Source organism: Eucyclogobius newberryi, unplaced genomic scaffold, assembly GCF_026437365.1.
Source record: "Eucyclogobius newberryi isolate DKJ021-1_F unplaced genomic scaffold, fEucNew1.0.hap1 SCAF_1, whole genome shotgun sequence".
NCBI lineage: Eukaryota > Metazoa > Chordata > Actinopteri > Gobiiformes > Gobiidae > Eucyclogobius > Eucyclogobius newberryi.
The window spans coordinates 16,296,875-16,323,422 of record NW_027315723.1 but is presented as its reverse complement, the minus strand read 5'-3'; the positions used below and the strand labels follow the sequence as shown (position 1 = coordinate 16,323,422).

At 39.3% G+C, this 26,548-nt stretch overlaps 1 protein-coding gene across 2 annotated transcripts in view; it reads left to right on the top strand.

Moving 5' to 3' along the window:
* ptgfrnb (prostaglandin F2 receptor inhibitor b) overlaps positions 1–12,058 on the top strand; it is a 72,663-nt gene extending 60,605 nt beyond the window's left edge. For both annotated transcript variants that reach the window (XM_072439628.1, XM_072439619.1), the window contains exons 12-15: positions 9,863–10,049; positions 10,207–10,325; positions 10,763–10,813; positions 11,164–12,058. In XM_072439628.1, the coding sequence (XP_072295729.1) occupies positions 9,863–10,049; positions 10,207–10,325; positions 10,763–10,813; positions 11,164–11,276 (470 nt within the window). In that variant the 3' untranslated portion in view covers positions 11,277–12,058. The remainder of the gene's footprint in view (positions 1–9,862; positions 10,050–10,206; positions 10,326–10,762; positions 10,814–11,163) is intronic.
* The last annotated feature ends 14,490 nt before the right edge of the window (positions 12,059–26,548 follow it).

Sequence of the window (26,548 nt, the reverse complement as noted above, 5' to 3'; positions counted from 1 at the left end):
GCAGTAGCATTGCCCCAAATGGAGAGGTGGTGAAACATATTGTTAAAGTGTGGTAAAGTGGAAGAAGTAGTTTGAATAGATCCGGGCGAGTGAAAAGGTTTTTAGGAGAAGAGAAAGTGGTTTGGGAACTTGGATGTTTGGTTTCCTGAGAATTTTCGGACAAAAAATGTGGGAAAGAATCTCTATAGTGGGATTTGAAGTGGAGTGTCAAGTGTGCTAACTAAACGTTTCCCATTGGATCAAAAGGAGCTGGTGGTTTGGACAATGGAACTCAAGTAGGTCGAATCGGGGTTAAACTTTGCAAAATGGGGACACAATTTAGTGTCGCTCCAGTAGAATAGTAAAGATATTCATTCCTCAGTCAAACTATGAGCCAGGACTTCTGGCCGCAGCTGCCCTGAACCAAAAAGACAAAGACGTGGCTGTCAGTGTGCTCATTGATAGTTTTTCCCCTTTTAAAGGTATATTTTTAGTCTGGGATTAGACCTGGATCAGTTTTTGTTTAGTTCAGCTCTTTTGCATGATACATCCAGTCTGCAGTGGTCAAAGGTTCCTCAGATTTGGTTTAATCCTTGTTGGTCAGCTGTTCCACGTGTTCCCTGCCGTGGTCAGTGTCAGAAGTGCTTAAGATGGGGTTTATTCTGTGGTTGGACCTGTTTTATTCCTGTATTAATCTATCTGTCATTGCTGATCTAATATTGAACCCATTTTCATCCTAAATTGTTGTTCTCGTGTAGCCATTTGTCAGAAGACTCATTCGGCTGAGTCACCGCTCCTCTCCTACATACTCTCTCATTCCACTGTCCATGTGAAATAATGGCTAAACTGTCTACATAAAAGAAAATGTATAAAGCTTTTGAGTATGAAAAGAAATGCCTCTCAATAGACTTTTTTGCAAACACATTAAAGTTTTTTTTTATTTATTTTTATTTAGCTTATAGTGTATAGATTCATCATGTATGTATTTATATCAAGCCAATGAAGTCAAATTTAACTAAACTAACTAAAACTTCTTTCATTTTCAACAGTTTAGAGCCAACTAATCTTCCGTGCACTTAACATTTCCAGTTGGTAATTGTTTCAAATCCTAAACTTGTGAAGCCTAATACATAAGTTTATATAATTTAGTATGTGTGCATGGTTATCTGATTAAACGTCTACAAAAACCATTGTTAACGGCAACCATTACACTTCTGGTCAGTAAAAGAAATGGTGTTTGAGCCTAAAGTGTGTGTCAATAAATGTAATTACTGAAGACAAGTACTTAAGTGCTTAACCCAGTGGACACTTGTGCTAAAGGCTAAATCTCCATTGACATACAGTATATTAGCACTGGAGTGTAGCTTTATCCCATTTTGTTGCCTTCCTTACCCAATCTGCGTCGTAGTGTTTTATGAAGCGAACAAACACATTAGCAGCGTCCTGCAGTTAAATGTCTTACGACTGGATGGATAACTATGTGTTTGGGGCCGTTTTGTAGGCGATGCTAGTTCCCATAGGACCAATACAGGAGAAATTCAATCAGCAAGTCTTTCCACCGACGGCCATTTTGGATTTTATTAGCACACCAAGACGACAAAGACCGGAGTTCCCTTTTATTGGACCAATTGGTGACGAGCTATTAATGCTATTGGTTGTAAAAGTATATTGCGATAGATTGCGTACATCTAATCTACAAGGACTTCAGTGGAGTTTGCATGTTCTCCCCGCGCCTGGTGATGAAGTGGACAAGCCAATAAAACTAAGTATGATTAAAAATAGGAGACGGCTAACCAAAAAGTTGCAATTATTTGTAACTTTTTTATATCTTTTCATTCATTTACTTTAACTACTAGACTACTACTAATTTGAAGTGACTTTGTTTACTTGTTTAAAGCTGGGGTAACTTATTTTAAAACCATCAAATGAGGAAGTAGGTATTTAACTCTGTCTAACTCACTTTTCACAAACCCTTGGACACATCACTAGTTTTCACATGCATGCACTTTTTGGCCACTAGCAAAGCTTTGGAATAGCTTTTTCGGAAGGAAAAAGGGTGGCTCACCAACATACAGCCAATTTGCATTAATTCCAATGATTAAAATGTTTGTTAATTAAATAAAGACGGCATGTTGTGGTCTGATTTTTGCCACAAAGTTCTGCAAAACACTTTTTGGGGGAATAACAGAATTTACTCATTTGAGAAAAACGGTTCAGCTTTAATTGTTGTCGTACTTGTATGAAAAACCCAGTCCAAACAGTCGAATGTACGATATGTCAGCAAATACTATGACAAACATGCACAACATATTCCCCTGAGTGTGCATGACCTCCCTGTGTTACCGTGGCAGTCACTGTAACTATAATATGATATTGATTGAGAATATTGTATGCCATCATTTGCAGCCTGATTGCTGCTGTAACCTCTGCCTTCTGTTAAATTTGGCCTTTGCCTGAAATAAAGTAAAACCCATCTTGTGCACCACACCTTTTAAACAAACCTGCTGTGTATATTTTCTTTTGCACAGAAGCTAAAAAACCTCTCACCATGGCGACTGAAACGTGATCCTGGCCCCATGGGAAAGGCCAAAGTTCACCTCCTCTCCCCATGAACCCTCTCAAACCCTGATCTGTTTGAGTAGACCGCTCTCATCTCTTCCTCTCTTCTCTCTAAACTTCTCTCTTTCTCTGACTGTCCTGGATGTTTGTTTCTCCCCTCCTCTTACCAGGCTTGTCACTATCTTGACTTATTGCTTAATAAATGGTAGATGGAACAATATTTTTGTGGGCTCTATATCTATTGTGTGCACCTTTGCTTTGTACAGGGGGAACTCTTTCTTTATCATTGTAGTGTACAATAAACATTGAGCTGTACAGGGTTGACTTTGCCTGGAAACTCCAGAAGGATGCCTCAGATTTTTTCATACAGATCAGTCTGGGCACCAGTTTCATCTCCCAAGTTCAGATGGATGTGATTGACAGGTGGATTAGCCAATCAGGGCCACACTTGGTCCGTCCATATCAAAACAGGGCTGCTTACAGGGGGAAAATATCTCAGGGACTGAAAAACGATGTGCATTTCTGCAAAATCGATGAAACGCTGCTTTTGTTCTAAATGATAGATGATCATTGAGCTCCATTTCACATGCGTCTGAAGTAAATCTGATCTATTCTGTAAGCAAAGTATCAGAGAAGTGTGTATTCTGGATTCCAGGCAACAAATAACTTGTTAGACTAATTTATTCATCAAACTGTATTAATCCTGCATTAAATATACATTATATATGAGCAATCACAATGATGTCCCGTCCGACCACGTCAGCCGCGCGTTATGCAGAAAACAACACCACGAACGGCGCAATACTACCAGTGGAGCTAATAAACAGTCAAATCACCAGATTTGATGTTACTATCTATCTACTAATCTATATTTATCTTGCCTGTGGTTGTGGCCAAAGACATCAGGGGCTTGGGCAATTTTTTTTTAGAAAGTTTCAGTGAAGTTTTAACACTCCTGTTCACTTCAGTGTCGGTGGAATAAGAGCCTTCTATTAGCCTCTCTATCAGACTTATAGTCAACAAGCCCCTAAAACTGAATTATTAAAACATACTAAGCACTACAAACATAACAGCGTTACACAATGGAAATCGAGTGTAATAAAAGTTTAAAACCCAATGAAGAACCTGGGTCTCGTCTAATGGCGGTGGTCTCTGCTCCACTTCACATAAAACTAGCAGATTATGTCTCAGTCTGACTGTTTTAGAGAGAACATGTCCTCACAGTTCCACGGTCTCATGCTAAAGCCTGTTGTTGGTTTGCTTACAATAATAATAATTGCCGTGGCTTTGGCGATAGATGAGATAATGTGGAGCCGTCGAGTCGTAAGTGGCCCGTTTATCTGCTCGCAAGTTTTTCTTATCTTTTTGGCACAGTTACAGAGATAATGTGTAAGTGACGTGCTTTATTATATAAAACAATATCAACCGGAATGTCGGCAATAAAACTGCAAATAACATCCAAAACAGACCTCACTCTCACCTGCTGTACTCACTTTCTGCCGACCAGGGGGCGCACGCTAGCCAAGGACCCCAGAAGAAAACAATAACAGCAATCGCTCGCATTAGACTCCATGCAGTTCATTCAGTCCATAGCGCTGTAAAATATTTCACATTTCTGCTTCAGTCTGTTTTATGGAGGAACGATGGAGGCTGATCGGGCTCCAAGTGTGGACTTCACATAACCACAGGCCCGGTGTTTCCTTTGGGGTTATATTTAGAACATATTTGGCTCTTGATTTCTCTGATATTTTGTGATCCTGATTGACAGTTCCTCGTGTTTGAAGTCCACTGCTCTTTCCTTCTCCATTGTTGTAATTGGTCGACTGGCATTGTCTCCGCCCCCTGCTCTGTGAACGCGCACAGTTTTATTGAGAAAATACAAGGGTTGATGGAGCGAGTTGTTAACCCATTTTGTTGTACGACTTATCAATATACACATGTCTGGGCTAGTCAATCTAGGTAAGAGAAATGTATTTCAGATACATTAAGGCAGCTTTGTAGTACAGTCCTCTGGTTAAATCCTGGATAAGACCCTGTTTAGACCTGGTTTGCTCAATGGTTGGACCTGATTTAGACCTGGGTTAGACCCGGTTCCTGGTTTAGTTCAGCTCTTGTGATGTTTTCCTTGGAGTGGTCAGCAGAATGACATATAAATTCATGTCTAGGGTCGGTATCAGGGGTCCTATTACAAAATCTGTGTTACAGTATAAGATTTGCAGATACGCACTGTGGACCTCATTCAGTCCGCGGTTGGACCTGAGTCAGTCCTGGTTTAGTCCACCTCCCTCCCCGCTCTCTTTGCTCAGTAGAAATAGTGTAAATAGCGTCTGGTAGATCAAGTTTCTGGGGCCTCACTGGAAGTTCACGAGTTCAAAGTTTTGGAGCTGGTTGTCGTGCAACAGCTGTGAAAGAAGCAAAGCCAGCAATAAGGCCTTGGAGAAATGTTATACGTGAATATATACATTTTATTTGTGGCAGTTATGTTTTTAATTAAATCGTTTTAGTAAATTGTCTTTTGAAATGTTTTTGTCAGTGTCAAATACTGAAGATCATAGTATTGTTTGTGGGAGTACTAATAATATCCTTGAATAACTATTAAAAAATCTGTTTATTTCAACGCATCATGTACATTTTTTCCTGTATGCAAAGTTGACGTCATATTCCCTTACTCACTATTCCTCTACTGCCCTTATAGACCGTTTCCTGTCATCTTAACAAAATAATGAATACACAAAATAAACTTCTGCGTCTATAAATCATTCTTGCTTTTCATCAAGAACAAAGAACACCAAAACATGCAGAGTAGAGCGTAAGAATTCAGTCCATTGCTAATTATAGTCTCATTCCCTTTTTTTTTCCTTTTCAAATCCGTAGCAAGTTCAACCTCCCGCGCGGTGGATTTATGCAAACGCTAGCTTTGATCACTGCTTCCTGTGGCACTTGCTAACCTGAAGCTAGTGGCGTAGCATTTGACGGACACTTTTGAAACGATTACATAAGACTACAGCCAGTGGTGCTCATTATTGTAGGTTTATAATGGTTTGAAAATGTCCACGCGGTTAGAAACAAATGCAGCAAAACAAGATTATGGGTTCCATCAATAAGGATGTGTTGGAGCCGATTAGTGTGTCTTACTATTTAAGGCTATGATTGAGCTAATGGTGTTTTCCATTATTATGCTTTGATAGAAAGATTGAAGTGTAATTATTTTGTCATTTTGGTCTAGTTTATACTGACTAATTATCAGACACGCATATTTGTGATCACTTAATGATGTCACAATAAGGAACAGTGCATTTTAAGTTCTTGGGAGGGAGATTGATATGACAATGTGAATGAAACAAAAGACAATACCAGGAATTCCAGGTATGTTTTTGCTGCAACCAACAACCATTTTAGTAGTCGACTAATCAGCTATGTGTTTTTCGATTAGTCTACTAAACAAACTGTTATTTCTATTGTACATTAAGACTTTTAAAATAGTAAGAGTCAAGAGTCATTCTCAATCTACAACTGAATCTTTTTCTACAATGGAACACTCCTGGATGAATGAGGGATTACACCAACACTTTTAAAATACAAGATAGATAGAGATTAATAAATAGATAAAAATGTAATATCGTTTATACGTTTTTGACATTTGGATTAAATAATGGTACCGTCTTTGTTACAATTAGTCTTTTGGCATGTGTTTTAGAGTTTGTATTGTCCAGATACCCATTATGAAAATACAATTATTCCAATTAATCGTTGCTGCTGAGTTGTTGTTTTTCAATTCACATCATCATCACTTCATTCACATTTTAATGTGTTTGAAAGTGCATTTTATTATAAAGTTGAGGTGAAACGGGGAGTAAATTGGTTGTTGGTTGCTAGGGAGAGACTGGTGCAGTTTCCATGGTAACAGGGGTGGTATTTTTTTGGGTGTGGATGCATTTTCCAGGACTACACCGGTTCATTACCACAGTCAGGACCACGGAAAGAGAACAAAAATTGAGTGTACGCTGCTTGCTTGTTTGCTTGTTTCCATGGAGATGCTATGGCTCTGCCTGGAATGTTCCACAATATTGTATCAAGCATAATATCTTGCATTTATTTAATTACTGGTGTATTTTATTGAAGCATGAAGTCAAACAGTAATTGGTTAGAAAGTTAGCTCTCCAGCCAGTTTGCATTTTCTCTTAAATTACTACTTTTTAATGCGCATACCTGAAAATGCATGTAAATAAATATTATCAATGGACCAAGGGGATAAGTTTGAATTACATACACGTTAATATTCTTTCTCATCTAGCTTTTATACTAGTTTTGATGACTCGTATATCTCCACTTATCGACAAAGAAAACTTGTCTTTGTTTGTGCTTCTCCTAATATTTCTTCTGTTCAAATATTTAGTTAAATTAATCATAAATGTTTACTCAAAACATGAATATTTGAACAGTTTAATATGCTGTCTCTTATGTCAACATGCCTGGTATGTCGTAAAATCTTTTGTTTTCCTGAATTCTTCCATCTTGTTCAGTTTATTCGAGAGTAGATATTAGACGTGGCAGAGTGATTTGGCAAATTGACTTTCCCACATTTGATTATTTTATGTTTTTCTTTCAGCACAAAGTCATTAGCAGCACCGCTGTTCTCGTCTCCTAACGATGTTTCTCCTTCCCCTTCTCTTCCCTCCTTCCACAGTTTTTTATAATTGTTTTTTCTCGTTGTTTGTCTTGTTGAGGCGGCTGCAAATGTGTTTTGTTTGTGACATAATCATCCGCTGTAATTTCCTGTTTTCTTCTGATACATACTACGGTGTACGTTAAGAATTGTATTTTCAGTATTACCAGTGAAAGTTGGGGTAGATTTTAGGTTGAATGTCAGCTATTACTTACTTTTCAAAGCTTTCATCTTCCAGTGCAATATTTTGAGGACTAATAATTAAAAAATATTTTGTTTTGAATAGTTGATCACTATGGCAAAGGTCTTAGATTTGTATCATTGGGAAAATAATGGATATTCATTAGATTTAGAAAACAATTTTGAAATTACATATAAAAAAGAACAAGCTCTTAAAGTTATGTGAAGATCCCAAATGTACACTACAAACGGGTTATTGCCCTCAAGTGTTTTAATTGTTATAAATCTACTGTAATTATAGGGTTTTTAAAATGCGCATTTGGAAAACATGACCTTCGATATTTAAAGGTGCACTCTGCATATCTGTGTTTCCATGGAGATGTCATTGTTTTACCTGGAATGTGTGTTTTATTGCTTGAAATAATAATACATGCATTCTTATTGTGATTGGCCTCACATTTTTCAATTATTTTATTTCCTCTTTTTTTGCTGTCATTGGGTTGGAGTGCTTTCTGGATGGCTTCACGAGATGTGCAACTCGGACAAGATCATTTTCTGCATGCGTGCACAATTTTGCAGCAATTTAATCTCAAAAGGGCTTGTCCCGTCCCCATTTCAGTGGTGACAAGTCGACAGCATTTCCTCCACCAGAAAAGTTACATAGTGTAGCTTAAAACACAATAGACTTGTATTCTCCCTAATTTCCCACATCTTCAAATGTAGAGTATAAAGTGCCCCACAGAGTATTATAGTCCGTGTGTGGGAGGAGGATGGGTCTAATAGCAGCTCACTGTGACACTCTAATCACTGGGTCAGGCTCGTCTCTTTCTACTGAAAATCATTAGCTTTAGTTCATCGCCCCCGTCCACCAAAAAGATCACATCTGGGGCCACGAGGGCTCATGCTCTACACTAAATATATTGCATCTTTACAGATAATGTGACATTAAAAGGAAGATGCCTTTTGTGTGATGTCATTAACATGGAGGCACTGCTCTGTCTGAAGGGCTGTTATTCAAGTTAAAGAACAGATGAGCTGATTTGAGCTGATTAACGAGTCCTTTTTAGATAGCATTAAGGTCACAAGCAACTGTTACTACTACGACGCCTACTACTAGGCAAGGCAAGTTTATTTGTAGAGCACATTTCATACTCAAGGCAATTAAAAGTGCTTCACACAGCAGGAAAAATGCATTAAAATCACAAAGAAATTACAGAAACAGAAATACAATAAAATTAAGTAAATAAAAAATAAACACCTAGCTAAATCCAAATTGATCCGACCACATTGGCAGGCATTCCAGACACTCCTTCCCATATTTATTTGACATTGCAGCATGACAGGCGTCTCCGGGATGGACACATCACTTTTAGATTGATTTGTTCCCACATCTGCGCGCTTTCTGCAAACTGCACACGTCTGTGCTGAGCGTATGTTTCTTTTACGATGACGACTCTCTCGTCGACGCCTCCACCTGATGTGTGGCGCTTTGTATCATTACCGACGGACCTAGTCTCGTCTGCCCCTCCCTACATTTAGCTTTAGCTAAACTAATTGTCTCAGACAAAACTCGACCAAAGCTTTAGTGTTAAAACCTGGCTATTGGTCAGTGGGTCGGTGCGCCAGGCTCTTCCTGGGCTTTACAGAAGGCTTAGTGCCAACCGACAACCTAACCAGCGTGTGTTCTGACCCTCTCCCCAGGCACCTGCCATGAGCTGCGCTTGGACACCAGCACAATGGGCTGCTACTAGCTACTGCTACTAGCTTCTGCTACTACTAGCTACTACTACGCCTTTTTGGTTGAAAATCAAACATTTAAACAGGACCACGAACGCTCATATTGACCTCATGCTCCTGAAAATAAGTTGTTTTAAATCCCATTTGTATGTTCTCTTGCGCCATCTAAAAACGTATGTGGCGGTTTCCTCATGTTTGTGTATAGTGCGTCGCCATGGTAACTAACCTCCAGCTGAACACAAAGCAATGTCAGTGAAAGCTCCATTAGTAACACCTCAAGTTCTACTACGTTGCTTTATCTGTACATTGAGTCGTTACTACTGTGATGACATTGGGGTCAGGATCGTGTATGTTTGTATTTGTATCCGGGCTTTTTTTTTACTGCTCAAATGAATAAGTTGTATTTTGTGTTCATACTATACAATTTAAATACAGTTTAGTTTCTCCTACAGGGGAAGATCGACCAATACGACAAGTCACGATATTAAACATTCAGTCTGGATTTTGGTACTAATGCTTGATGTTCGCCCTGATCCAGCTCTCATTATGTCATTGCTTTGCCTGGAATGTTCCGCAGTATGGCATTAAACTGGTCAGATGTTTATACAGATTTTCTTGAGCAATAAATGGCTATGTTTATTACCATACTGTGAAACATCTGGACATAGTGGATCTTTAAGTCCAAATAGAAGTGATGTGTGTGTGTCAGTCTTAACGTCCTGTCTCTCTCTGTGTCCTCAGACGACGTGGCCTACGAGGTGCGTTGGTTTTTCACTCGTCTGCGGGGCGGAGACGTGGCGGCTCAGGTGGCCAGTATCGATTGCTCTGGAGTCATCAGAAAAGAGGCGCGAAACTCGTCCAGCGACATCTCTATCGAGCGCATCGACACTCACTCCTACGAGCTGAATATACACGGGACTCAAGACAGGTGAGGAGGGCCACATAAGTAAGACAAATATGAGGGTTCTGCTTGTTTCACTGTGCGGCATTAAACGCTTATGTCTTCCATTTATTAAATGAAATGAATTCTCATCACACAAAACGACTTGGTCACTCATTACAATATTGTACGTTGTTTGTTCCAGTGACAGTGGAGAGTATCACTGTGTGGTCACTCCCTGCTACGTGTCGCCCTCGACCAAAGCCTGGACCAAGGCCGAAGAGCTCACCTCCTCCAGGATCTTCCTCACCGTCAAATTTGCTGGTCTGTACAGCCTTTGTGTTACCTTTTCTATTACTTCAACGTAGTCAAATGTGATTATATTTATGATTTTGCTTAAAAAACAAAACAAAATCATATCTGGTTTTCCCAGTCTAATTTAATTTACTTAGAAACTGTAAACAAAGGCCACAATATTAACTATTAAAGATATGACACCTTTATTTTGTCAAATGAATGGTTCAATCAAATGTGATTTGTGTATTGATGCCACAGAGGGATTCCTTTTTAGAACTACTCCCTGTAATTTCCATAACACATTTTCTTCACAAACTGCTACTTGACTGATGTAAAACTATGACAAATATTTACCAAATTACTGTCCCACCGGACAAAGTAATAATAATAGAGACAGTAAACTTATAGGCAAGTTCTCTAAAGTGTACCTTAAACTCACATACTTTCTATGTTTTCTATTCCAGTTTGGGATTCACTAAAGTTACCTCTTCTGTATGGAGCAGTAGCATCATTAGGTAAGACTAACGAATGTCTATATAATTTGCCTCATTGTTTATTTGTTACACATTTTACTTGAGATAATTGACTACAAGTATTTTAATATGAGCCTTACTTTTAGGCTGACTAGGATTTTAGTGACTGTACTTTAAGTCAATTTTAGTCTTGTTTGTCAGTTATGAGAAAGTAATATGATGTATCTTTCTTGTATTTATTCCGTTACAGTAAGAATGTCATGTTTTGAGCTCAAAATACATCTGCAACAAAGTCAATGTCATAATCTCCACAAGGACACGCATCAAAGTTACACTGTGCACCTTCAATGCTGTAACTTGTGTAACTTTCCTCCCTTTGTTTTGTCTTTCAGGCGTGGGGCTCTTCTCGCTCATCTTCGGCCTGGTTTGTGCCCACTGCTGCTGCCGTAACACCTCGCACACTCCCCTCTCCCGGAACAAGCTTCTGCACCTCGAGATGGACTGACAAACAGCCTCCCCCGCAAACTTGCAACCCTGCAGGACGCACCACAAGAACCACTCCAACGATGCCCTCTCCGACGACTTCTGGGAGGCCAAATATTTCCCAAATCGTAACGGAAATTGGGATTAGAATTACAAAATGTGGTGCTTTTTGCAGGTTTTTGCGGGGGTACAAACTTCTTCAATTCTGCTCCGATCTGTCCGCTTCCGACGACTTTGATCAAACTTTGGAAAATCGTTTGAAATTTCACTGCCATTTTCTGGAATTTTTGGAGTAAGCAACGACTCTACCACTATAAGGGAAAACATTTTGTGGCATTCGAATAAAGTGAAACAGCAATTTAAGAGGGTCGCCATTTTGGATTGTTTGATTGAAAACGCTTGGGAAATTTTTATTGGACTGCCATTTAAGAGCGGCAGCATCACGACACAAGCAGCGTGACCACAAAAAGACAAATATCTTATAGTTTTTTGCAAATTCGAAGAGATTTTAAGACATTTTTAAGCTTTACACAGAGATATTATGCAGTTAGTGTGTTGGTGTGAATAAAATTATTGAAGAAAGACTTTTTCTTCGAGATTTTTCTAACTGTGTTGAAATAATGTTTTTGTGCGTTTTTGTACTTTTGGTGTGACTGTTGTGAGATGCATGTGTCATTTATATTGACTTCCAGGGTTCAAATGCCTTTAAATCTGCAGTAATTTCAAACACATTTAAACAGTTTAAAACAATCCTTTCTTCCTACTGTCAAAGCATTTTATCGATGATTGCCTTATTTGATTAAATATATATATATTATTAAAACCCCCTTTTAATTTAGCTCCAGATAATATAGTTTAAGGTTAGTTTTGGCCCATCTTGTTACATTGGGACTTTAGGATTATAAGGATGTTGGTAAGATACATGATCAAAATGTTATTAGTGTCTTAAAAATGTAAGAAACATTTACTACTAAAAGAAATACTATGGGTCTCTTCCAAGCGCTGGTCCTATCTCGCAATGACAACTTTACAATGAGTTATAAGATGTAGTTTCAGAAATGTCAAATCTTTTTTTTTTTTTTTTTATTAAGAAAAATCTTATAGCATTCACTAATTCTTGATAAAACCAGATATGTTTTCCATATAAAATAACATTACTCTAAATGTAGAGACTACAACAGTGGAAATCGCACATGTCCAATTTGCATGGATGCATAATGTTTGGCCCTATTGAGATTCATATAACGCATCATTAACTTCTTCCCATATGTTTTAATGTACTCCATAGTGTTATAATGGGAAATGTTAATGCAAACAAAACCTCTTATAACAAATCGGTGCAGCAACAGGGCTATTCACTTTTTAGTTTGAATAATTTTAAGGTCTTTTTTTTTTTTTTTTTTTTTTTTTTCTTTTAAAGAGAAATAGTAAAAAGTAAATTTTAATGTAAAATGCTCTTAAATATGTTGAGTTTTGACATTACTTCAGAAAAAAAGATTTTTAAAGGTGCACCATGTATTGTTCAGCCTTTAAGGTTCCACAGTATTAAAGGCATTAAATGTTGCATTTGTTCAATAACAGGTATTTAGATATTTTTTGTTTTTAAATATATAATGCAAAATCTGCATTCTCACTGAGTGGGTTTGCCTCTCCAGTGATCTGACCAGTAACTTGGCCTGGTGGTGTAATATACCCTCCATCAAGTTACAAAGGGCACCTTTAAACTACAACTAAATTTGTTCAGAAATCTATTACTCGTATTGCTAAACATTTTTCATTATTCCCTTGCATTGCTTCTTTGTAAAATATCCTTTGCAAACATTTCAAGATGATGATGTATCCCCACTAAATTGTAGTATTTTAATTTCACCAGTCCAACAGTCATTTGTACTTGTTATATTGACTTTTGGTTATGGAAAGAATGAAGCGTCTATAGTGCTTTTCTTCAAATGCAAACTAATGGCTCTTGTTGTAATGACTATGAACAGTATTCTTTCTCATGGGCCCCATAGCAACATGCAATGCAGTATCTAGAGTAATATCTGATGTGCCAAATCTACATAGCAATAGACCATATTAAAGGCTGACCCAGTGTTTCTGCATTGATTCAAATGTTTTTTATAAATAAAGTGATTTATATTAAACAGTGAATTTTTGTAATTTTTAGCAAACTATTTTCAACCAGTTCTACTTCCGGTTTAATCTTGGTTTACTCCTGAATTACTCTTGGTTCAGTTCTGGTTCAGTTCATTTCTAGGATGTGTTTTCACTTGGTTTGGTCCTGTTTGATTCCTGGTTATGGCCTAGGATTAGTTCCCCATTTAGTCACAAGTTTGATATAAATGCACCCCAAGTTTTGCCTTAATTACAGTATATCTTGGAAAAGTATTGGTCTAGTCTTAGTTTAGTCCTGGTTTTAGTTATAGTTTAATCCCATTTAGATCCTGGTAACCTTAATTTATCAATGTATACTACGTACTGATTGAGTTCATTAGTCTTCTCTTGTTTAAGTCCTCCTTTAGACTTGTTTTAGTCCCAGTTTCTTTTCTTTTTTTATATTTTCCTTTTCCCCAAAAAAAAATTATAAACAAATATACAGAACCGAACTGAATGACCAGAAATAATTAAATAAAACAAGAAGAAAAAAACATTAGACATCAACTAAACACAAATACAAACATAATCACAGCATATTTTTTATTGAAGCCAAATAAATGGTCTTTTCTGGAAAAGTGTGCACTGGGGTTCATCTCCCTCCACATGTCAATCAGTCCTTTACTCCCAAAGAACCCCCCCACCCATTGTTCCTCCAGTGTCTCGGGCTCGACATGTCCAATGTAGCTTGAATGCAAAAATTCCAACTCGAGTGGTTTACAATCCGGTCCATAATATCAGCCTAAAAGGTGATTTCACTCACTGGTGGAGCATTCAACAGCACAAAAGCCCTTTCATTAACAGCTTAACCAGTACATATCTCCCTGGAACACTGCAACTCCCCTGCTGTGTTTACCACTCCATCGTGAATAGCACGACTTCCCTTACCAAAATGTGGTTAGTTCTTGATGTTCAATGTCGTTCAAATGGGTCTGTAATGTATATTATCTTTTCTCAGTTTGGTTAAAAAAATGTATCTCTTAACTGGAATGAAAATGCCGTTAACGTTAAAGGATGCCACTTGTAAAACATCTGATGCCATTGGGTTGATTGTATTGACTTTACTATTAATACATTTACAACAAAAGGGCTCAAACTGAAAACATGCACCAAACCCAAAACCTGATCATGTAATTGATCAAAAAGTGAAGTCCCTTCCTAACAAACAAAGCTGCTCCAGCCGCTCCTGGATACACTTCCTCCCCTGTCCACCACGCCCTCTTCGCTGCCCTCTACAAGTATTTTTCAGTTTTCCCGCAAATCCAATCTCCAACATTTGGCACTCAAATGAGTGGCTGCAACAAGACTAAAGCAGACAGCCAACGTGGAGCATAAAGTCTCATGTCAAAAACAAACAAATCACATCACTATTGTCAGTCTCTTCAAATCAACAGAAATGCATCACATGTGACTAAAACCTGAACTCACACACACTTTGGTGGCTCCATCTCTTGTCACTGGTCAGTTCTCTGTGTTTTGCATCTTCCCGAGAAGGAAGTTTAATCTTGATTATTGTCCTCCAGGTTTAGTCCTTGTTTGGTTCTGATTTGGTCCTGATTCAGACCCAGCTCCTGGTTTGATCTGGTTATAGTCTGGCCTGGAGGTTAAGCTTGATATAGTTGTGGTTTCGGTCATATTTATGTTGTTTTACTCTGAAATGTTCCAATTTAATCTGCAACGTGACCCTCATGTCCTTACAACCCTTGCATTCCATATTGAAAACGTCAAACTTCCGAGCACTTGACTTTTGAAACTTTTAAAACATCATTTATATTCTGGCCTGTTTTGCAGTTCTTTTTTGTGCTGAGTCATTGTTTTTGTCTGGTTTTCGTCCCTGGATTTGAACAAGAGGAGCTGAGGCTAGCATTTCAACGAAGGCCATTCCATCCATCAAACTTATCACATTTGAATAGCTCGAAAAGTGGAATATTTGTAATGTTTAAGTGGCTTTTTTGAACTGGGTTGGGAACTAAAAGGTGTCAGAGAATGGACCGTCTACTCTTCACCTAGACAACTAAAATCTTTTGGATTTAATTTCATAGTTTAGACAGCTGGTTTCCCACAGTTCTGATTTTAGTCTTGTTCTATCCCTGGTTTTAGTTTTGTTTTAACCCTGATTTTAGTCTTGTTTTAGCCCTGGTTTTAGTCTTGTTTTAGCCCTGGTTTTAGTCTTGTTTTACCCCTGGTTTTAGTCTTGTTTTAGCCCTGGTTTTAGTCTTGTTTTACCCCTGGTTTTAGTCTTGTTTTAGCCCTGGTTTTAGTCTTGTTTTAGCCCTGGTTTTAGTCTTGTTTTACCCCTGGTTTTAGTCTTGTTTTATCCCTGATTTTAGTCTTGTTTTAGCCCTGGTTTTAGTCTTTGTTTAACCCTGGTTCCTAGTTCCTGGGTCCTAGTTTGATCTAGGTTTACCATAAAATGGACGTGTCTAGTCCTAGTTTAGTCCTGGTCCCCTGTAGTTTTTACTGTATATTGAACATGTAGATTGAGGCAAAACAAGTGTGAAAATGTGACTTTTCACTTAAACAACAAAGAACAATCATTTAGACAGCTGGTTTCGAAGATAAAAAAAATCAAATAAAGACTATCCAATTTTTAAAGGTAAACTATTGTTGTTAAGATCTTGGACAACAGTGTATAGAAATAACCTTTGTACTACCATTATATTACTATTTCTACTACAACTTTTGCCCTTTTGTAACTTGTCCTTCTCGTTCCCTTTAGATGTCCATTTCCCTTATTTCTCTGCTGAATTTTAGCTGATAACAGATTTTTGACTCGTTCTTCTCCCGTTTCTCCGCTGTCTCTGGCCACGTCATCAATCCACTGCTCCTCCTGGCGACCAAACAAGGGGAAAAAAGATTGAAAAAGAGAACTTCAAACTGAGCACATTGAATAAATATTTCATGAAGACCAGTCCAAGGAAATGTTCGCTTATGTCTGTAGTTGCTGGTTTAAAATGATGATAAGATGAATGCTGCTGGACTGTTGAGCTTTCAACATCTTTGTAGTCACATTTCTTGTGTGTAAATGTAACTTTTCAATGTTATTCCTTTGCCTGAAGTATATGTATATCATATAAGGGAGCATCATGGGAGGACAAGCCCCTACATGGGATGTACCACCGGAACATAACTGAAGTGGCTGATATCACAAAATCCTACCAATGGTTAGAAAGAGCCGGTCTGAAGGACAGAGGCCCTGATCATGGCAGCACAGGAGCCGGCCCTGAACACCAGATCAATAGAGGCCCAGATCTACCACACCAGACAAGACCCAAGGTGTAGGCTGTGCAAAGGGGGCCCTGAGACCATCCCGCACATAACTGCAGGGTGTAAGATGCTGCAGGGACAGCATACATGGAGCACCATAACCAGGTGCTGGCATAGTGTACAGAAACATCTGTGCAGAGGACGGGCTGGAGACCCCAAGGACAAAGTGGGAAACACCTCCAAAGGTGGTGGAGAACGACCGAGCCAAGGTCCTCTGGGACTTCCAGATACAGACAGACCGAATGATAATGGTGAACCAACTGGACATAGTGGTGGTCAACAAGGGTCAGATGAAAGCTGTGGTGGTGGACATTGCAGTACATGGGATGGAAACATCCGGAAAAATGAACATGAAAAACTAGAGAAATACCAAGGCCTCAGAGAGGAGCTGGAGAAGGCCTGGAGCGTGAAGGTATCGGTGGGGCCCGTAGTGATCAGAGCACTTGGGGCAGTGACCCCCAAACTGGAGGAATGGTTTGAGCAGATCCCAGGGAAAACATCAGACATCTCGGTCCAGAAAAGTGCAGTGCAGGAACAGCAAAGATACTGCGCAGAACCCTCAAGCTCCCAGCCCTCTGGTAAAGGACCCGAGCTTGAAGGGGATAAATAGAGACCGCCCGCGGAGGGTGAGAAGGAGTTGTTTTTTTAAAATATACATATTACACATACATATATATATATATATATATATATATATATATATATATATATATATATATATATATATATATATATATATATATATATATATATATATATATATATATATATATATATATATATATATATATATATATATATATATACATATACATATACATATACATATATATATATACATATACATATACATATACATATATATATATATATATATATATATATATATATATATATATATATATACATGACAGGTGCCACCTGCTTGTTTCCATTGAGACTGGTAAGTTTAATGCCATACTCTGGAGCATTGCAGGCAAAGCAACACACATCTCCATGGAGACAAGCGGGTGGCAGACCCTCCACCAGAAATGCTACATAAAATGAAGTGATTTCCCATTTCGTATGGGGGGGTGATATATATGTGCTATATCACTATGACTGCAACTATTGCGGTGGGATTTGTTGTCATTCTGTATATTAGCTTGTGACCGTCACACATGGACACTAGCTTACCAGTGACACAAAGCAAAGCCCTTCAGTGTTGAAACATGGCAGCTTGTCTCTGTAATAACTTGGAGTCCAAAGTCTTTTGGCCTGGCGCTAAGTGGCTCCCTATGGCAACTCTGTCAACACAGTGGTCAGGACGTTGCACATGGGAAGGGGAGGGGTGCGGCAGGAGGGGGCAGTGATTTATCAGGCAGTCCCAATGGTGACCTCGGTAAATAACGAGGACCATAGTGTGGCTCAAGCGGCTTTTGTGCTGTTAACTAAAGCCTTCTTTCCATTGGTTTGCAATGGAGCGGATTGGTACGGCCTGAAAGTGTTTCCACTGTCTTACTCTTAAGTGCACCGTACCAGGCCGTCTGAGGGCTCCTAAACGCCTTCCTCCAGGTCCACTTAGTATAACGAGGAGCTACACGATACTGAGACGATTAAGCAAGATAGAATACAGACTTGGATGAAAACACGATGATAATAGAATAGAAATAAACTGAAAACATTACATTTTCAACAAAAACTGCCATATTTCCACTGATGGCAACAAGCTTAGCAAAACAAAGCTATCATACGTTAGCAACAGCTGTTTCCTGTTTATCAATCCATGATATCCGTGTTGTTGAGGAAAGGTTCACCTTTCATCTACCTGGATCCTCTCATCTGGGTTTGTTATGGAAGCACTCAGAGGGAGAAAAGTTAGTGCGCTGGCATTACACAGCATATATGAAGTTACAGAGCTACAGGCTTTTTAGCAGGGTCCAAAAGAGCGATGTCTTCTGCACATTTGCTGCTAATACATGATGTACTAAGATTATACAGGACCCGAGCCTGGGCAGTCTTCATCAGTAGCTGTGCTGCTTCTCTTCACTGCCATTGTCTCGCCAGTACATTCTCATCTTGGGTGGTACTTGCCTCTCTCTTTCTGCTGTCTCCAAATGTAGAAATGTGTAGTAGTTCAATGTGTTTTGCTCTGTGACCTGGGTTTGCACTATTTTAAGCAACAGTCTGGGACTGGAGAGGAACTGACAAAAGATCAGGTATGCTACCGACTTGTCTCCATGAAGACTTTATTGCTTTGCTTAAAATAATTTATTTTTATATTAATTATTGCTCAAACATACCTTGAAAAACATGTGTTCTTACTGTGTGAGCTGGCTTGCCATGCCACAGATCTGAGCTGTAACTTGTCCTGGTGACAGCTGAGAGGTCGATGAGTTTAATGCCTGTGGAGCATTCTAGGCAAAGCAACATACATTTCCATGGAGACCAGTATATGACAGACTACACATACAATATGAAAGGTACATTCTGTAACTTTAATTGAAAATGTGTCAGAAGGTGAAAATAACATGTCCTATTGTTCACTACAGCAAACAGTAAATATACTATAAATATACTTCACCCGATGAGTGTTAAATCCTCTTAATCTAAACAGAGGAGGGAGTTTGAAGGTGCCAGTCTCCCCTGTCTCCTCTTCTGTCCTTGTATGGGCCGGACCCGCTGCAGACACTGTCCTGTAACCAAAACAAAACACTTGTTTTAATAGAGCCTCACTGTCTGTAACGACACACTGACAGAGGAGCTTAGACCAGGAATAACCCGGGATCACACTTAAATGAGGCCACGTGGCTGGATACTATTATTACGATGGTTGTATACCTTTATACTTTATGTATTTGTTTTGATGGTCCTCATGTACCACAATATGGCATTAATCTGAATCAGTGAAAGCTTTAATGTCATTACAATGGCGGTAAAACACACAAAGTATGTGCTTCGGAGATATGGTGCAACATAAAACAAGAGGTACTACAAGTTAAATAAAGTAAAATATAAAATGAAAGTTATGCATCATAATTAGTCATAAAATCAACTTTGTCTAAATATAAATACATAACACAGTAATGTAGAAAAAGATTCAGTTGTAGTCATCTGGACCCTGTTTTAGTTTTTTTTTTAATGTAAAAAGACGTCTTGACTCTCATCCAAGAGTCATTCTCTCTGTGGACGTCGTCTGAAAAACTCAGATAGTTTACTACTAATACTACTACTAGGTCAGGTCATGATTTTTAAAATACACCTTTAACCTTTGCGAATACACCACAAGGTGAGCAACTGTTAATCCAGTGTCATCTGCTGGTGCACACAGGTCCAATTAAATACAATCCTGTCAACTCTTTCAAGGTGAAAAAGCCTATCACGGACCCAATCACCATGTTTCACTGGATAATTACAAAATATAATTATGTCATATTTTATGATTTAGTTAATGACATAATAATTCAAAAGGGCAACAAAGCACAGACGTTTACAAATGTTGAAATCAATCGCGTTTAGTCCTGGTTTAGTTTGCTTTTTTAGTCCTTATTGACACCTTGTGACCCTGTTTAGGACTAGTTTGGTTCTAATGTAGTCCTGTTTTATTTCCTTCAGAATAAATCCAATATATAGGTTATATACTGTATCGTACAGTATATAGTCTAATGCCATCTCGTGGAACATTCCAGGCAAAGCAATAACATATCTACAGAGAAAAGAAATGTTCCATGTTCTGGTCCTTTATATAGACCTGGTTTTAGACCTGGTTTTAGACCTGGTTTTAGACCTGGTTTTAGACCTGGTTTTAGACCTGGTTTGACTTGGCCGCGCCGTATGTTACAGGAAATGCTCTTCTGTAGCATTTCCTGTAACATACCCATCTCAGTCGAGCTTGAACTGTGTAAAATGGTCACTCAAAGCCACTTTAAAAACTGACAAGTGACACGAGCTGCTATTTTTAATCCTATGTGGAATTTTGGAGCTTGATAATGGCCACTTAATCATAATGCACCCGCAGAGGACGGCTTTTTACACTCACAGTCACATTTACCCCATCTTCACCGCAGCAGCAGAACCATCAGCCTCTCAATCTTCCCTTCTTCACAAACAGTGACTAGATATTTCAACTATCCAACTAAAATGAGCCCCAATTAAAACTGAAGCTGTTTCTGATCCATTTGGAGGACAAACAAATGGCTCTTTGTGAAGCTGTCACTCTGATTTACTTGATGTAATAAACTAGGTTCCAAAACCTGCCGATAGATGTTACTGTTGGAGTTAGACTGAGCACTTCTTTGGTCTTGAAAAATGACTAAAATGAGATTTAGAGGCTTAAAATAAAAAAAAAATAATAATAATAATAAAGTAAGTTTAGTTCTTTAAAGGTTTATTTTTTAATTCTGGGTTTGGAGTGAACACTGGTCCTGATTTCTTCCATAATTGTTGAATTGACAAGAACTAAAAAGTTTACAGCTTTTTCTTTATTATTTACATTTTATTTGTATTTATTTAGGTTTATATGACATAATATTTCATTTATTATTTTTCTTATTTATTACTTATTATTTCTGCTTATTTAATATTTCATATTAAGTAACTGCAACATTTTAGTTGGAGCTATGTCCCTAGTTGGGCTTTTACATTAAAAAGACATAAACAAACAAAAGAAATTACACATCATAAATTCCATTCCATAAGTTCCATTGTTTGGTGCTTTTGTGCAGTAAAATCTGACGGTCCAAAAGTTCTTATGCCTCAGGACTCGACAGGTTCCACTCTGAGCTCTTCAGTGAGGGACTCCACTGCCCTGAGAGGAACTATCAAGTCACCAAGAACCTGCGGAGCCTGTGGTGCAAGCATTTGTTTCAAATGTGCAAATTTGATGTGATTTTGGAAACTTAACATATTTAAATTATTCAAACTAACACAGTGGTGTGATCTAATTGGTTTAATATCCATTTTGATGGCTCTATTATCAATCATTTGAAGAGGCTTGACAGAGGAACTGCAGCAGTAACTTAAGTAACTCTGTATAACATGGCGACAACATAATATGTATGTATACATACATAATATGTATGCATAAGTTTGCTTTGGCCACTCTGGAAACACTTTGATCTGACTGTTAAATTTGAGTTGTGACTCGAGTACACAAAGTATTGGCCCTCTGAGACCTGCTCAGTATTCTGTCCATTTCCCTTTAGGTTGAGTTGTTCAGATAGAAACTTGTTCCTAGAGGCAAAGCAAAAATACATGCTCTTCTTAGCATTCGGTGACAGACCTGCAGTTTGAAACTACTGTGTCATGGTTTGAACATGTTTAGACAGTTTATTTGAAACTACATGCACAAAATCACAGCATAGTCAGCGTACATTTAGAACTCTGCTGTTGGACATGATTCAGGCAAATCAATGATATACCAATAAAGGACCCTTTTGGCACTCCAGTATTTATTTTTAGAAATGCAGAATGTTCATTATTAATGATAACACACTGCATTCTCCCTTCCAGGTATGATTTAAACCACAATGAGTTGATTAAGTAACATTTTTCTCCAACTCTTTTGAAAGTATAGGCAGGCTGCTTTCAGGCTGATAATTAAATGCCTGCATGTAATCATGGCACACTCTTGCCTGCTTCCAAGGTGAGAGAAATTGTCCTTTCTGAACAGACAGATTGATCAGATGTGTGAGGCGCTTTGCAAGGACATTTTTATTTCCTTGCATGCCAGGAGTGTGATAGATCCCTTTTACCAGATGGTTGACCTTTTACCATTTACTACTGGCTACTATCTATCACTCTCGCTTCATGACACTACTGACCTGCCAGGGTCTTAGAAGCGCTAATAGTACCTGTGCAAAGTCAATTTCAGTTAATTTTCTGTGAATTTTGTTAGCATGTAAATAACAATATAATTTGCAATCCCTGCATGTTTTAATATGGCCTTAAAATAGCCTTAAAAGACACCCTAAAAATAGAAAGTTTTGTCCACGACAGGCTTGACCACTGGCTTTGTGCAGGGCAGAGAGCCATGCATTAAGGAAGTAGGACAAGCAAGTCGTTTCCGCTTATTAACTCAGTATAAAAGTACTCCTCGCTTTGCCTTCACTGCCCCCTCCCTCCCCGAGAAAAGACATGCAGGGTCCAGAGATGTGGGTCAAGTCACGTTCAAGTCAATCGGGACGTTTCACGCATGTGTAAATGCCCACGGAAAGTTAACATGTGTCACTACAAACGCTGCAGCAGCAAGAAAATACATACATTTAATAATTTTGGAACATTCTCACCAGAAAACTTGCATAGAAGTGACACAATATTATTGAATATCATTGGATAAAAGAGATTATTTTTTGTCAATATCGCCCACAAAATATGAATACTCCTCCCCTTTATATAGGCTACTTCCCCAGTCCTAATCTAATACATAACTATATCTATTGACAGCCCTTTTGTAACGTCAAACCTCATCACTCTCTCTACTGTCTTTCTTTTCTATTGTTTATTGTGCATCGCTCATAAATTTTGCCTCGGGACAAAAGTCTATTCATCAACAAACAGCACTGGCCCGAGAATCCTCCAGTGGGTCAGGGACTGTTGGAAGAATACATACATAATTTACTTCACATTCATGGCAGAGGTCACTGGAGCAACAAGCCATCGAATTTAATAAGCTACTCTAACTGTGAATATTATGGAAAATCTATATTGTGAAATGGGACAAATTTGCAAGTAACGCAGACAGGTTAATGAATAATTAAGCATATGAATGATAAATTACAGCGGGAAGGTTAGAATCCTACTGTACTCAATGATCTTGTCCTTTGACTAAACAAAGCATGCGTCTTGCTAAATTGTAAGTGTGATTGATGGTGGTCAGATTGAGTTTTTCAGCAGTCGGTCCCAGGACAGCTGTGGCTTGAAAAAGTAGCAGTAGTAGTACAACATCTTATCACAATGTCTAAAAGCTGCAAACCCTTTAGTTAAGACCTCTCTATGTTCTGAAATACATGGGATTTTCTTTTAGCGGTTCATATTTCAGTCTTCTCTCAAATACGAATGCTCCTGAACGTGTATAAGGTTCCCTGTGATCTGAAGCATACTATTATCCCTATTGCAACGTCAAACACTTCCTTGAAACTGGTGCTATTTCAATTTAAAGCATTATCATAATTTAAATGATGATTCAAGTGACTGCAGAACACTGAAACCACGGCTATAATATGTCCTTCTAATGTGTTTTCCTTCTAGGTTACTGGAAAACATATACATTGACACCAAAGTAATTCTATGTCAATATAAACACTTAGTTATATCAAAAATTCTATTATTTGTGTAATAAGACAAGGGAGATGAGGGAAATATCAATAATATTAAATTAATTAAATCAGCGTCATGCATGATTTTCAATCATATCGTCAATATATTTATAGGTGGAAAGTAATTCATTACAAATACTACAGAGTAGATTTTTTAGTATACTATATTTAAACATGTACTTATAAATGAGTCCATGCATGGTTGTTTCACTGCTCTCTAACACACCGACAAACACACAAAACAAAACTGTATTGTTTGCCTTATTGACTAAAACTCAGAGGATACACAGATTACAGATTTAATCTATTTAATTAATGTTATGTTGATTTAAAAAAAAATAAAAAAAAATATTGATCTAAAATAAATAGTAGTACTTTTTATGATATTTTCAGTACTCTTTGCACTACCAATACCCTGCAGTTGAACAGATTATAGACTTATTGCATTGCCATGTTCTACTCGTTTCTTAGCTGCAGCACAGACCCCGTCACAGACCCCATCACAGACCCCATCACAGACCCCGTCACAGACCCCGTCACCCCATCACAGACCCCGTTACAGACCCCATCACAGACCCCATCACAGACCCCGTCACAGACCCCGTCACCCCATCACAGACCCCGTCACAGACCCCGTCACCCCATCACAGACCCCATCACAGACCCCATCACAGACCCCGTCACAGACCCCGTCACCCCATCACAGACCCCGTCACAGACCCCGTCGACCCCGTCACCCCATCACAGACCCCGTCACAGACCCCGTCACCCCATCACAGACCCCGTCACAGACCCCGTCACCCCATCACAGACCCCGTCACAGACCCCATCACCCCATCACAGATCCCATCACAGACCCCGTCACAGACACCGTCACAGACCCCGTCACAGACCCCATCACAGACCACATCACAGACCCCGTCACAGACCCCATCACAGACCCCATCACAGACCACATCACAGACCCCGTCACAGACCCCATCACAGACCACATCACAGACCCTGTCACAGACCCCATCACAGACCACATCACAGACCCCGTCACAGACCACATCACAGACCCCGTCACAGACCCCATCACAGACCCCATCACAGACCCCGTCACAGACCACATCACAGACCCCATCACCCCATCACAGACCCCATCACAGACCACATCACAGACCCCGTCACAGACCCCATCACAGACCCCATCACAGACCACATCACAGACCCCGTCACAGACCCCATCACAGACCACATCACAGACCCCGTCACAGACCACATCACAGACCCCGTCACAGACCCCATCACAGACCCCATCACAGACCCCGTCACAGACCACATCACAGACCCCATCACCCCATCACAGACCCCATCACAGACCACATCACAGACCCCGTCACAGACCCCATCACAGACCACATCACAGACCACATCACAGACCCCGTCACAGACCCCATCACAGACCACATCACAGACCCCGTCACAGACCCCATCACAGACCACATCACAGACCCCGTCACAGACCACATCACAGACCCCGTCACAGACCCCATCACAGACCCCATCACAGACCCCGTCACAGACCACATCACAGACCCCATCACCCCATCACAGACCCCATCACAGACCACATCACAGACCCCGTCACAGACCCCATCACAGACCACATCACAGACCACATCACAGACCCCGTCACAGACCCCATCACAGACCCCATCACAGACCCCATCACAGACCACATCACAGACCCCGTCACAGACCCCATCACAGACCACATCACAGACCCCGTCACAGACCACATCACAGACCCCGTCACAGACCCCATCACAGACCCCATCACAGACCACATCACAGACCCCATCACCCCATCACAGACCCCATCACAGACCACATCACAGATCCCGTCACAGACCCCATCACAGACCCCATCACAGACCCCATCACCCCATCACAGACCCCGTCACAGACCCCATGCAGCAGCGGCGTCTCTCTTCCTCATTAAACCCGAGGCATCACCCTTTCCTCAGCTTTAACACGTCCTGATGATGATAAACGTGCTGGAGGGACGTTTCCATCTGCTCCTTCTGCTGCTGCTTCTGCTGCTGCTGCTCTGGACTCTGCAACATCAAGGCGCTGTGTTTCCAAATGACAACAATCAAAAATATTCATCAAAAATATGTTCATAATTGCAATGTTCAGCTTGTAATGGCCCTCGGTGAATTCAGAAATATGCTCAAATTATAGACCAAAATGTGATGTTTGGTTTTGAAAAGAAGGGAGAAGAAGACTCGTTCAATTCAACTCGCCCAACATAAAGAGAGAATCAATGGCGCCATCTGCTGGCTGATAAAGTAAACTGCAACATGAGAACATTTTCAACGCAAACTGACTTCTTTGCAGGGGTTATTATTATTATTATTATTATTATTATTATTATCATCAGTATCAGTATCAGTATCATAATGATATGCTATAATAATAGCCCCTAGTCTTATTTAAACATAATCATATGTTTTCAAACGATCTTTTTGATCATCTATCCATACCACCTAGGATTAAAATGAGTAACTTTGGTCGAGAGTTATAAATGCTT